Source organism: Streptopelia decaocto (assembly GCF_964273445.1).
Source record: "Streptopelia decaocto genome assembly, chromosome: 16".
In the NCBI taxonomy this organism is placed as follows: Eukaryota; Metazoa; Chordata; class Aves; order Columbiformes; family Columbidae; genus Streptopelia; species Streptopelia decaocto.
In genome coordinates this window covers 5,907,786-5,921,874 of record NC_138671.1, presented here as the reverse complement: position 1 = coordinate 5,921,874, position 14,089 = coordinate 5,907,786, and the positions used below count along the sequence as shown (strand labels likewise).

General features: G+C 39.4%; 1 protein-coding gene across 3 annotated transcripts in view; it reads left to right on the top strand.

Moving 5' to 3' along the window:
- CA10 (carbonic anhydrase 10) overlaps positions 1-14,089 on the top strand; it is a 161,847-nt gene that overhangs the window by 54,408 nt on the left and 93,350 nt on the right. For all 3 annotated transcript variants that reach the window (XM_082067049.1, XM_082067051.1, XM_082067050.1), the window contains one exon: positions 9,881-10,023. In XM_082067049.1, the coding sequence (XP_081923175.1) occupies positions 9,881-10,023 (143 nt within the window). The remainder of the gene's footprint in view (positions 1-9,880; positions 10,024-14,089) is intronic.

Below are 14,089 nucleotides of genomic sequence, written 5' to 3'. Positions count from 1 at the left end.
TGAAGCTTGCAGGCTCTCTTTGTTTTTCGCCAGGTGTAGAATGGCAGTGGATGGTGTGCAACCCCACACTGTGCACTGCTCCTCCCCACACTGCTTTCCAGATCCGTGTCTAAATCTATCCCTCTCATATCCCGCACTTTCTCCTCTCTTTCTCCATTCCCAAGCAATGCATAGAGTATTTATGTGCTTGCCTTTCCCCCCACCCCGTTCTGTTTTTTGAGGGGTTGGAGGGGGCTTGTCTTTTTTATTGTTGTTTGCAGACAAAACCAGCTTGAGAACCTTCCCAGTTAGCCTGTCTGATGGGAGTGCTGCAAAACATTGCTCTGTATTTGACTGCAAATACAGAAACTTCAAAGTAAATGAGAAAACACTTACTGGTGTCATTAAATACACATTTAGGTGAGTATTTAAGAACCTTCACAGCCTTGTGAAAACCAATATATTTGCAAAATGTTTCCTCGCTGACAGCAGAACTCAGCAGTTTCATTTGCTGTATCTCTGTTGAAAAGCAGCCTCAGCAAGATCAACAAGGTTGTTTGGAAGCTCAGATTCACAGCAGAATTCATAACTGAATGCATTAACGGACCAAAAGGTTTGAAATATGACCTTGTCATTAGAAAATCTGCAGTACATTTGAGCAGCACATATGGCAATTAATCCAATGATAGAGGAGTTCCTAATAATGGCAAGTTAACAAAGGGTATTAAAAACAGAAAACTTGTTTCAATAATAGGTATGCAAAAACTTGAGTAAGGATGTAGTATTTGCCTTGCATTTGCTACAAAAGCCAATAGGACCACGGACAAACCCTCCTCAATAGCTCTAACGAACAGAAGCAGGTTTGGAGTTTGAGTAGGGGGGATGTGGATAACAGCTGCCATAAGGACCTCTGGCCTTTGCAAGAACAATCAAAGTTACAGAGTTTTGGTAATCGCACAGTGGAAGCAGCATCCCCAGGCAGGGCCAGACCCCCATGGAATGGGTCAGAGAAACCCGATTGCTCTAGAAAATACCAGAGTGCAGAACATCAGTGTTTCTGCCTTGAACTGTCATTGCAGGTACGAACTGCAGCACCCAGTGGTGAACTCTGTGCTCGCTCCTCACTTGTCTTTGCAAGTCAGCAGAGCGAGGACGTTTCTGCGTCACTTGCTGTCATTAGCTGTAAGAGTCTTCTGGGAAACCAAAGCAGTATGTGGCCACTAGGAATTCTCCAGAGGCCACTGTCACACACAAATGTTTTGCAGAATGGGACTGGTTAACCATTACTGGATGCTCCTTACACATGACCCTTATGCCACAGTGCCTGCCTTCTCCAAACTGAATCCCTTATTGCCCTACAGTTTCAGCATGTGATGCTCATTATATTCATCCTAACAAAGTAGGTGCTAACAGATGCAGACAGAGAAAATCTGACAACAAACAGTTAAATTCCAACTTAGTACCCAAGAGTTATGTTTGTTTTAGTAACAGCATGCTGTGAAGCACTGGGATATCCAGAAAGAGCACTTTTGATAGAATAAAGATGCTGTCTTCTGTGATTTTTTTATGCTCCTTCTTTCATTTATATTTTTCAGGAAAAGGATCGATAGTATCCCAAAGACATTAAAATAAAGCTGAATCTACAGAACAGAGCTCAAGTTATCTGCTGGATAAGCAGTCTTTCACCCTTTCCTTAAAAGAATAAGTTCCAAATTACTTTTCTTTGAAGAACTTTCTCCTGTGTTCCAATTTCATCTCTGTGAAGCTTTTCTTCTGGATCTTCTTTAAAACCTTAGATCTCACTCACTCTGCCTCAGAACAGTCATTCATTTTACTAGTAACAGCCAAAGTCCCCAGTTTTACAGCATGAACCACAGCACAAACAGAAAAACAAAAGATAAAGAAGCTCAAAACCTGGGTTGCCTGTATTTCACTGCGAGGCCCTTCTTTAAAGGGCAGAATGACCATCACAGCTTTTTTGCATTTCATCTTTTTCCGTTTCACTCTGCATTTAAATCCAGGGCAAATTCTCCCTCTTTTCCACCCCCCAAATTACAATGAGTATCAGGCAAACTCAGTTGTGGTTGCAGACTTGTTCTTCGTTTGCTGCAAAGGGAATCTGTTGAACCCTGGCAGTGATTCATGACTGAGGGACTGACCAGCCCTGATTAGGGCACCTTCTTCCCCTCCCCTTTTTCATTTCCAGCTCTTTTACCAAGGATTTCCTTTACCCAAGACTGACATTCCAATGAGCAACCTGTGCCAAATCCAAACATCCCACTTTCTTTTTAACCTTTAAACCAACCTGTCCTTAACCTGTTTCCATTTCCATTTCTTGACATAATTATGCTAAATCTTCCAGCACAGACAGTTTTCCCCAAGACTATACATTCTTTCGATTGGAATGAAAAGAGTACATTATGTTTTCAGAATCGTAGTAACAATGGCTCTACAAGATTGTTACTCAAGATGCTTAGTTTTGCCCTCTATATATCTCTGCCTATTGATACACCCCTTCCTACTCCTGCCGTATTGATAATGCAAAAAGAAGTAAGGATATGAAAACCATCTATAAGTACCTTTTAAGCAGCTGACTTATATTTTTGCAAAACATTAAAGTAGTATTTGATGGTATAGTTTTAGTATATGTGTTAACTCACCACAATGTGGCAGAGAAAAATCTTATTACATGCTGTTGTATAACCGCTCTTTACCCTAAGATTAATGGAATTTATTAAAAGTATTTATTTAAAGTGATTTATTCTGGTTTAATTGGTGTAATGAAAGAAGTGGTTCTCTTTTCTATGCTGGTATCCCAAATGTGTAGATGAAAATAAGCAAAAGCTTTGCGAGTTTAGAGGTCACTAACTGTGATTGCTAAATACTTTTTTTCCAGATAATACTCTTAATTGAAGAAAATATTTAATTAGGCAGAAGTAAGTAGCTATAATTTAAAAGGTAAATTGAAGTGGGTATTGGAGAATGTCTCTATTAAAGACATAGCAGAAAATTAACACTTTTTAAAAGAAAGTATCTTTCCAGAGTCTTAACTCCTCCTTTCGTCCTCCAAGTTTTCTGTTCTTTCTCATTCAGCCAGTGCCGTTGTTGAACCTTTCCTGTCATTGCGAATCCTTCCTACAGAGGGATGATGACATTTGAACAGACCAGTATGGAATTAGCAGTATGTAATATGATGCTGTTCGAGTTCTTCACAGTTTTCATTTTTTTCATATGTTTCAAGGTTTATTGGTGAAAAATTTTCATATTTTTAACCATCTTTTGAATAATGGTAATGCTGCCTTACTCTCCAGGATATATTTCAGCTGTCAACCTTTTGCTTCTTCAAAAGAAATCAGAACACTTTCAGTTCTCAAATTTGAAACCATCGTGATAGCGTCTAATATTACTGCAGTCTGGAGATTTCTGCGACCAATTACTTACATGAATGCCATTCTATACTCTGGCATTTCTTTGGTGTCCCCGATTTATCTCTCAAAGCCTTTATGGCTTTACATTTGGCTTTTATGTAGAAGCAGAGCAGGTCATGTGGTTATCCAGAGGCATTAGTATGGTAATTTTTTTCAAGTTGAGTAGGTGGAAATAATTAATGGACTGCTTTATTGATTTACATAGATAGCTGATTCTCTCTGTGGTTTCAATTCCCAGCTTCAATAAAGTAGTTTCAGATTTTATCTGCAGGACCAGTAATTACACAGGGCAAGAATAATTGCTGCACAAATACAATCTGATTGTGTTTTACGCTATTGCCAGGGCTGATGTTAAAGCTTAAATGTATAAACAAGGATCTGCTGCATGAATAAATTGACTCCTTTTAAACTCCTGAACTCTAGAGTGACTTCAATTCAGAAGATCTGTGCTCTTGAAAGTTGAGCAAACTTCAAAGAGAAAGTTACAGTCTTAGTGCTGCGCAACACAGAAATAACTTTACTGTCTTGCATCTCCTATTACTGACAGTGACCAGCAGCAAATCCCTTGGGGAAAAATAACCCCCAGAAAAATTGGATCACATTTGCTACTTTTAGTCTCTCGGAGACTGATGCAGACTTTAAGTGAGGATTTGGGCAATTCAAGTCACTGTGGTATTCCTACTAGTGTTCCAACTGACTAATGAATTTGTTCATTTTATCAATTTATAGTAAAAGTCATTTTTTCTGATGCTTGATTTCAAGGCACTTTCTCGGATTAGTTCCTCATAAAGAAGCTCCTGTGTGGGAAGCTCCCTAGGCACTTCTGTAAGCAATCAGGAAAATAACTGATAGAGCTTTGTTGCTCCATAATCTTTCATGTGCTCCTTTTACAACCTGATCATCAGCTACAGACTCAGTCAGGATCCTTGCCTCTCATAGACTTGAAAAAAGTTATTAGTAGCTTTTATGCCTTTAGAAAATTGTTCTTCAGTATCTTCTTTTCACTTTTATTTTAGTTTTATATTTAACTTGTTAGAGCACATAATCTTTTCCATTTTTCCTATTTAGACACCATTTTTTAAAAGGATGCTCTCTTACTTCTAGCCACCTCCTTCAAGCTTCCTGGCCTCTCGGCCCTATTTAAACAAAGGTTCAGAATAAAACATAAGGCCTTCAAATTTAGCTTATATTCTGGCAGTTCCAGTGTCCATTTCACCATTCAGGTGTTCTTTTTAAACAAGATTCTTTATTTTTATGTAGTTCTTCATTGGTTACATAAAATCAACTACATAAGGGTTTTCATTCCTATAAAGAAGCTGAGTTCAATGTAGTACAATATCTGTTATACAAAGTGTTGCTTCTGTAGTTACTCCTAAACCAATGTCCCTGCATTGCTCAGACCTAAATCAGAGGTTGTTTCCTCAGCAAAAGATTTGCACAAACGCTATTTTAATATCCTACTTATTCCAAGTTCCCGAATCATGATCATCAGATCAGTGAGACACACAATGTAGACAGGAGGTTGGTGGCACAACAGCCTCCACTTGTATCGAGTTCTGAGGGTGGCAGCTTTTTAAAACATGCTTTTCTTCCAGATATCTTACTCTCTACTTGATTTGCTGCTTTACTATCTCATCTACTTATCTGAGGCAACAGAAGGAGCACAGTACAAAGTCTGCTTACTGTGTTCTGCCCTGAACTGGGAAGCCATACTGAGAAATATGGGGATATTTACTGGATATTACAAAACCTGGCAATGATAGAAATTATTTGCCTACTGTGCATGAAACCTGCCTGCTCTTTGCTTTTGTTCCCAAAGCAGTAATAAATCGTGCGTTGCCAAGCTTGAGCACTTTTAACAAAAGTTAGCTTAGCAAAAATAAGCTGTGAGCATAAGAGAACCCGGGAAGGCACCACAAATGTATGAGCAGGAGGGTGGAGCAGGGAGAGGGGGAAACTTCGGATTCTTTGGACAACTGAAAGTGGCTCCTGCCAGTGATTCATCATGGCACAAAACAGAGATCAGAGCATCAGGAGAAAAGTAGGGAGAGAGTCAGGATTTCATCTTATATAAATTCTCATGTTTTACGGCTTAGAAACAAATATTTTTATTTTGGGGTAGAGATCTTGCAGAGGAACTCTGCAGTTGCCAGCACATTCCTGCTAAACACAAGTATCTGTAAGGAAACCTTAGATTGTGTAGTTGAGAGCTGATGGGGTAACACTTCACCAGGTTGGTCATGGCCTTCTCGTCTTTCTCAGTCATTTCAGACTGGAGAACGCGGCCAGGACCCGAGCGGAGCCACAGACACGGCCGGGGCAGCTCTGCGGCAGGATGAGCCCCAGGAGCGCTCGGTCCCCAGAGCCAGGTGTGCTGGGAGCACAGGCTCATCCCGCCCACCCCCAGTGATGATTCTGTTCTCCTCTGAGCCAATCCAGACTATTGCAGTCAGAGCATCACAAGGACCCTTCAGAAAGAGCCTCAGAGAGATTGTAGCTACAAACTCCCCATGGCTTTGCTAAGAGCAAGATGCAGAAACAGAGCATGGGGTAGAACGCTGAGAAGCTTTTTTATAAATAAGCCCTTGACAGCCAGACAAGCGAGTAGGAGACACTGCGTAACAATCCACAACCCTCTCATGACCTAAACCTTTGAGTCCAGCATCATTTTTTTTCTAAGATCAGCTATTTAAGATGTGGTACACAGCATGCACCTCTGGTCCCATCCTCTCACAGCGTGGATGCAGACGGTTACCTCTCCATCACCTCCCATGGCACACAGGGCCATTATGCTTATCTGCAAGTTTGCCTTGCCTACAGAAGGCCAACCTTATGGGACACTGTTCCCTCATTGCTTTTCTCTGGAAAGGGGAGGCTTGTATTTATTTAGGGAAATCCTCAATACTCATCACGAGCAGAATAGGATTCAATCCTTGCTTTATTGTTCTAGCCACTATTATTTCACTGTTATGCAGAGGTTTGGTAAAAGCCATCAGAATCCCTCATTCTATTGTGTCATGCTGATAGCAGAGCATCTTCGTATATCTCAATATAAATTGTTCCCAGTAAATTGAAAAAAAAGAGCAGCTGCAACAGGATACTGACTGCGTAAGGATGTCAGAGATTTTTGCAGAGGTATAAAATATAAATTATCCTCCTCACCTCTTCCCCACATAACACACACACACACACACACACACACAAGATCTGTTGCCCATAGTGCACCAACATACAGAGGAAACAATCTTTGAATTTATCCAATTTTCTTTCTGTTATGAGAAGGTGAAAGGCATGACATTGATCAGACAAAAACTTATCACCTTATGTCTATGTAACATGTTTTCAACAATTCACCTCTCAATCCGCTTAAATTTAGGAGGATTTATAGACGAAGGCAGAGATGACATGATCAGTATACAGAAACTTTTGGTAGAATAACCAGTAGCCAGAAAACCTTGTTAAATGAGATTGTGAGCTGGTATGTGGGCTGCATGCAAACTGGCTCCGAGGAGTTGCCACCGCCCAGCGCAGGAGCCAGGCTGCTGCCTGCAGGCTGCAGAGCTGCCCGCACAGAGTGCAGCAGATCCTCACTCATCACAACTAGAGTTTTATGGAAATGCAACATAATGGTGGGGAAGGAGATGCTGTTTCATTCATGACTTAACCCCAAGGAGAACCCTGTCTGTTAGCTAAGCTGGAATAATAAAATAACAAATATTGTGATATGTTTTCCTAAATTCATACACCAGTTTCGTCAGACTAAAGAGTTAATTCAGTACTTGTGTTTAATTTAAGCCTTGGTTTCCTACATGAAGCCTCCTCGGATTTTTCCATTATGGCTCTGACTACCTTTCTATTACTTTTAGCATCTAAGCAGCAGCACTAATTACTTTAATTAAATGTAATCAGACATTAATATTGCCTAATATCCCCATCCACTGGTCAACTTAGATGCGCAGTCTTAGGTCAGTCATCCTTAATCAACCTTCAGTTGAAGCATAAGCAAAGTCGTTCTGATCACTGAGGTAACTTTAGCATTGCCGCACTTTCTTTTTCTCTAACTGTAAATACTGAGCTAGTAGCAACAGCCACGTTCTGGAGATATTCTTCAGCATAACCATCCTGAGCATTTAGAAAGAAATCAAACACAGACTTACGTGTCTGGGTGACAAGTCCAAGCCCTGCAGTACAGATCTCCACCTTCTTGACTTCCAGGCGACAGGCTGGTGGGACACGCATAGCACAGAATGCAAGGGTTCCCTGTCAAAAACAGAAATAACATTATAAAACATCAGCTCATAGCAGCTGTTTTCCAGTGCAGCTTTTCTGGGACAATCCCAGTTACATCATAAATTCTTGAAGTAATACAAACTTGAAGGTAATGGACTTCCCTGGCTGGCTTGCCATTTTGTTGTACTTACCATACCTAGTTTGTTTAGTTATTTTTTTAAAAGCTTGCTAGATAATTCTTTTTTACAAATAACAAAATTATTTCTGCTCAAAATATTGTTTTAGTAATACTAGAAAACATTCAAGCAACAGATTTCCCTTCTAATGTTTTCCATCTTGAACCTACAGTTCTACACTTCCATCCTTTTTTAAATAACAACACAAAGGGATTTATCAAGGGAAACCAGGTATCTCGGTTAACCTCAACTTTTGTCTTGGGCCTCTTCATAAAGAGAGATTTTCTCTCTGACAAGAAGGGAAGTGAGGTCCTATGGTGTTCCTCTTAAGAAAAAACACAAATAATTGAGCTCTGCTTTATTTGTAATTGCACCACATTTATTCATTGTCAAAGCATTAGCACACTCTGGGAACTTCTACAGTCCTGGGAGTCTCCAGTGGAAGTGGGAATTGCCTGGAAAGTTAAACAGAGGAGCCAAATAAATTTTTAAGAACATACCACCTGTTCATTTTGCTGATCATACAAAACTTATTTTAGAGGCCTCGCATCTGACCTTCTACAGGGTGGTTGCACACAGGGTTTATTATTCAAATAAGAGATTACTGACATAATTTGATGTGGGCATCTGCTGAAGTTTTGCTGTGCAAGCAGTAGCCCCAAAAGAACCATGAAGTATATCTTGTAGAAAAGTTCAGTAAAGCTACATATTAACCCAGCCAAAGTTTTACACCTAAGTACACCCAGACCTTGAGGGCAAAAGGAACTGAGCTGTTCTATAAAACACGATAAGCAAACACTCACCAAGACCAACCATTTTCCTGAGGCTACACTACTCACAAGGTATTTTCTACCTGTCTCCCCTCCAAGGAATAGCTTCCCAATGAGTCAAGTCTACTACATATGTGAGGTTCAAATGCAGACAACACTCTACAGAACTCCCACCAGAGTAGCCAAACACTGCAAGCAGAAGCAAGCACTCAGACTGCAAAATCCCCCACGCAACTAACTACAGCTACCAAAAAGCTTTTTATAAGCAGCTGGTGGGTTTTCAGCTCCACCCTTTGGGCAAAACACCTGCGCTGCTCCCCATAGACTCGGCCCCATTGACACACACGATTTGTAGGTTAGAAAAATGCTTCGAGGCTCAAAGGTTATGAAAACTTAAAACAAAATGTAAAAAAAGAAAAAAATAAAGCCAAAAAAGGCATCAGCATTTGCACCTGTGAAATTTTCACCTGCTATACAAAACTGTAGAATAATTCTGATAAAGTCAAAGTTCCCTTAGATACTTCAGAGAGACACAAAGTCTGCAGACACAAACGCGTCCTTTATGTATCTTGTTACTTGCTCTTTACTCAGAAATTTTTTCAGCGCCAAGAAGTTCATGTTGATCTTGTCTATAAATTGCAGATTAGATGCAGTATGAACCTTCAGCCTGCAATTACCTGATGAGAAGCAATTAATGGTTACAACACATTTTGTTCTAATTAGGGGTACGGAAAGTAACTCAGCTTGTAAAAATCAGGGGTTCCTCCATGTTCCAAAGCATTGTACACGCAGGGAGGACCTGGCCCTCTTTACCACCAGAGTTTGGCTTTTCCAACAACTGTTTTTTAATATCAAAACTTTGACTAAAGAAAGGTTTGGGTGAATGGAACAGAAATTAGTAGAACCTGACTAAAGGGCAAGCCTGTCCTCTGGGGCCACAGTGTGTTTGTTTGTCTTATAATAATTCTGTGGTTGTTAATGAATTCTAAATGCAAAGACTTAAAAATATACAGCAGAGAAGCTTTTTATTATTGAATCTGAGATTATATGCAGGTACCTTCAAAAGAGGAAAGAAAAACGACCTTCTTTTCTGATACAAAAATACCTGAAACAATATGTTTTGGTCTTTGTGTATGAAGTTTTAAATTTGAAGTCCTAGATGAATTTGCCTGTTCTCGGTTTCAGTGTCTGTGTGCAAGACAATGTGACAAGTTTAATGATCTGCCTGTCTGCCTTGCGTGTGTTCCTGTAGTCTTTCCAGACTTTTCTTAAACTTGCACTTTTTTATATTTTGCAGTTCCCTCCTTTTGGGGTTTGGTGAACTCAGCTTGGAATCTTTGCTCTGTTGGGAAAAGGCAGTCACCTGTCAATATTGAAACCAGCCATATGATTTTTGATCCCTTCTTAACTCCACTTCGCATAAACACAGGGGGAAGAAAGGTAGGTGTTCTATCATGTTCTGGCATCAAAATAAGAAGTTAGTAGACTTAAAAAAAATTTGTTATATTGTGTATTTCTAAAGCATTTACACTTTTATCTCAGTCAGCTCGGAGGCAGAGTAACAACACAGTGCTTTGCAAATCACACAATTTCATCACTGCTGGAGAGATAGAAACCATAATTTTTTAGGTGTCTCTAGCACATATTTATATTTTCCTATTAACCGTTACTTGAAACTCTGCTGTCTGGAAGAATAACATCTCACTTAGAAACTCTACATTTATAGTTCAATTTGCTGCTCTTCCTGAGTGGCATTTTAAAGGTGCTATTCTAAGAGTGTTGTTTGAGATGGTCAGGACCTTCTTTTATTCATCTAAATGAGGATATCATTCCAGTGCCACCATGTTAAGGGGCAGGAAGGGCTGAATGAGCCTCTTTATGTTATCAAATAAAAGGAACTATGAGATACATATCTCAGCGTGGGACAGGCAGATGGATGTGTTCAAAAGTAATCTAGTTTCTATGTTATCTAGAGCATTTTGGCACTCGTGAGATTTTTTTTAATGGACTTCTCACATATTTTAACTAGAAAACAAAATGGCAACATTTATTTTAATAGATCATAAGCAAATCTCTGAGGATATTGGATCAGTTGGAAATGATAGGTTAGGGAAGACTCATCTAAAACCAGCTTATGATTTCTTGTTACAAAGTGACTGCCACAGCTTATTAACCTTTATTTCTGACCAAACAGAATCTTTTTGACCCAGATTTGGAGAGTATGTCTTGATACACTGAGGTATGAAACCAGAGCCATTCTGGGATAAATAATGTGCATACCTGTGGCTCAGGCACCGTGACTCCCAGGCCAGTCCACGTAGATTAAAGGCGGAGGCAGGAAACAATCTTAACAAAATGATGCTCTGCAAATGGGTGAAGATTGTTGTCTGAGAGATGTGTACATATATTTTACAGATTTTGTTGCTTATTCCATGCAGGCAGTTCTCTTTTATGCAATCTGTAATACAGAACAATGCAGATGAAAAGGCATTGTGACTCACAATATCCGAACGAGCAGAGACTCTAACAAAAGGTTATTTCAAAATGATTTATCTTGTCCTGTTTTGACAAATGAGATTTCTGCTGGAAACAGCTCGAGATGTCAGGAATGTGCTCTGTACTTCCTATGGAGGTTCTGATGGTACATGGGCACACACATCAGAGTCCATGTAAGCTTCAGCACAGAAGTTATTAAAATTGGGGTATCATTATTGCTTGTGAAACAGAAATGCATTGAGGTTTTTCATTTTGATACAGAAAAGACTTTTGTTGATTCTGCTATTTATGTAAAGGCTGACATATTTCAGATTATTTATAAATTACAGTATGACATAGTCCAACAATGCAGCGCAATATCAGGTCATGCCATTTACAATTTGAGCATCATCAGATGTTATTCTGAATTGTGCTGTGTTGTTTTCTATGTTTGTGCTCCTCTGTTTCCTCCGAAAGTGGCTTTTCAGGTCCTGAAGGCTGAATATCATTGATACAGATAATTGGATTTTAAGATCCAGAATCTCAGCACAAGATATTTAATGAGTTTACATGCAGATAAATTCCCCAGAAGAAAAGCTGATTTTGAGGAAACTCCCTAAGTTTCAGTTCTCTCTCAGGCCCAGCTTTGTCTCTTGATTATCCATTTTAGTCAGTTTAACATTCAGCTCATTTCAGATAAATGGCACTTTTTAATAAACAATACAAACCTTTATTAATATGCAAATCACACTCTTCCACTCTGTCACAAAGAAAAACACCATTTTATTTCCTCCGCTTTTTTTTCCTTTGGGTCACATAAGCATCAAGGCAATCAGCAACAGGATAACAGAATTAATGTACTGATGAGCCGCTGCAGTCTAGTGACATTTAGGCAGCAAGCACCATGGGTTTGAACCTCCGGAGCCCGGATGTCTGGACTGTCGGGCAAGTGCTACTACTAGTAGTGGACAAACCAACCACCTCACCCCGCACTGCAGTTCTCCTCTGCTGGGCTTTCCTCCTCCATTCCCAGTGCCGACAGTCTCTCTTCACCAAGAGTTCTGCCTTTGGTCCCCCAAAATTTGTCTATCGACCTGTAGCCCATCTGCCTTTGATCTCCTGATTATCTGTGGAGTTCAATTCCAAAGCCTTATTTCCAAGATTCTTTAAGACTGAACTACAGTTCTTGGCCATGGTCATCCTTATTTTTTTCCCCCCTAAAAGTGTGTTAAGTAACAGTATTTGCTTTAGACTCTTAAGTGCATCCCTCCAGTTAATTAAACCTTGTCACATGATACTGTGTCTTACTAATCATTTTAGGCCATGCTCAAGGACTTAAATTGTGACTTAAAGTAGGTGAAGTTCTGTTTAAAATCCCCTTATTTTTAAGACAAGGAAGGCCATTGTACCTGATGTTGACCTCTGGGGAAATAAATAAATCACTATCTGCTGGCCAAAGACTGTTATATACATTCTCTAGCTCAGTGTGCATAAATGAAAGTTACTCGGTAAGATCCATAAGTCTGCTTTCTCATATGTGACATTAGTGAATGCAATCGCATATTATTTAAATTAATATCTTTATAAATAATTGATTCATTCTATGCATCATGAGATAATGGCAATATTTAGCAGTTTCTAAACTAAAATAGGGTAGAAGAAAAGAGATTTATGAATTGGAATCAGTTAAATGGTTTCTTTGCCAGCTAGTTCTGATTCCATGCTGTTCAATCAATTCAGAGTATTACTAGCATTTTTCTCAAGAGTGCTGTATATGACAACTCCCAAGCTTTGCCTTGGTGATTACTAAAAGGACAGATACTGGTATGAACCATATTTCAGCACTGCAGGAATATAAAAAATGAATTGTTAGAAATGGTCCAGGAGGAATGGATAGCAATAAGACATCAATGTCATCCGTAAACTGATTTGTGATGAATTTTTAGAGGGGTTAATAATATGATGTTTTGATTTAGAGTAGCTTTAGAAAGTCAAAAGTCTCATGCAAACTTCAAAAACTTTAATGAATAAAAAATGAAATATAATATTGCTGCTTAAATAATTGTTTAACATTTCTAATACTTCTATGGTATTGCATGTTCTCCATTGTGTTAGTAAGTGACATGAGGTGAAACCAACAGGTTAAAGTAACTTGGCAGCTCTGAAGTGTGAGCTGGGAAAGCCCCAGATCCTGATGAGCTGGAGCTGGACGCAGCCATCAAGCAACCTGGGAAAAGGTTCTCTTCCTTTTGTTAACTAACTCGGACTTTCATCTAAAATGTCTAAAGTGATGAACTGGACATTTGTTGGGTTGCAGCAACCCCAAATAAGTGAAAGCAATCAGGAAATAAACCAAGATCCACATTGACTTATCATCAGTTCATTCATGTAAAAGTTAAAGTTAAGTAAACCTGCTTTATGGCTGGAGCACAAAATAATTGCAGGTCTGATGCTTATGAAAACTTTTTCTTTGGTTTTGTGTCTCCAGCACGACAGATAACCCTTCTCTTAGTCACATGTCCCTTTTACACTGAATGTAATCAAGAAATCACCATATATTTGACAGAGATTTCTGCCTGTCTTGCAGCTGGAGTAGCTACTTTCTAATAGACACATGTCGATTCTGCTGTAAGCGAGAAAAGGCAGGAATAAATAACACTGCTGCCGGGGTGAGATACAAATTGCTGTGGCAGTCGATAGTGCCATGCAGAATTTTGAGTAGCAGTTTGGTGTTGGGGAGAAGTGTAAGTTCATTTGATTTGCTCCTGTTACTGTTAGTTGTTGATTGTTGAAGGGTGAAGCAGGCACGGTTTGCTTATAGATAGGAGAATTAATCTATGTATTTTAGGATTAGATGCTAGAAAGGAGCTTAAGGGAAAAAACTGAAGCAGTGGTCAATGAACTGTATCTAATAATCAAAAACAAATCTGTGGATCAGCAGCTCCTTATCAAACTGAGATCTGGTTGGTAAAGCTCCACGTCACTCAACAGGCTAAGGAGAACTATTTGTACTTTATTTTGGAGCAGAGGA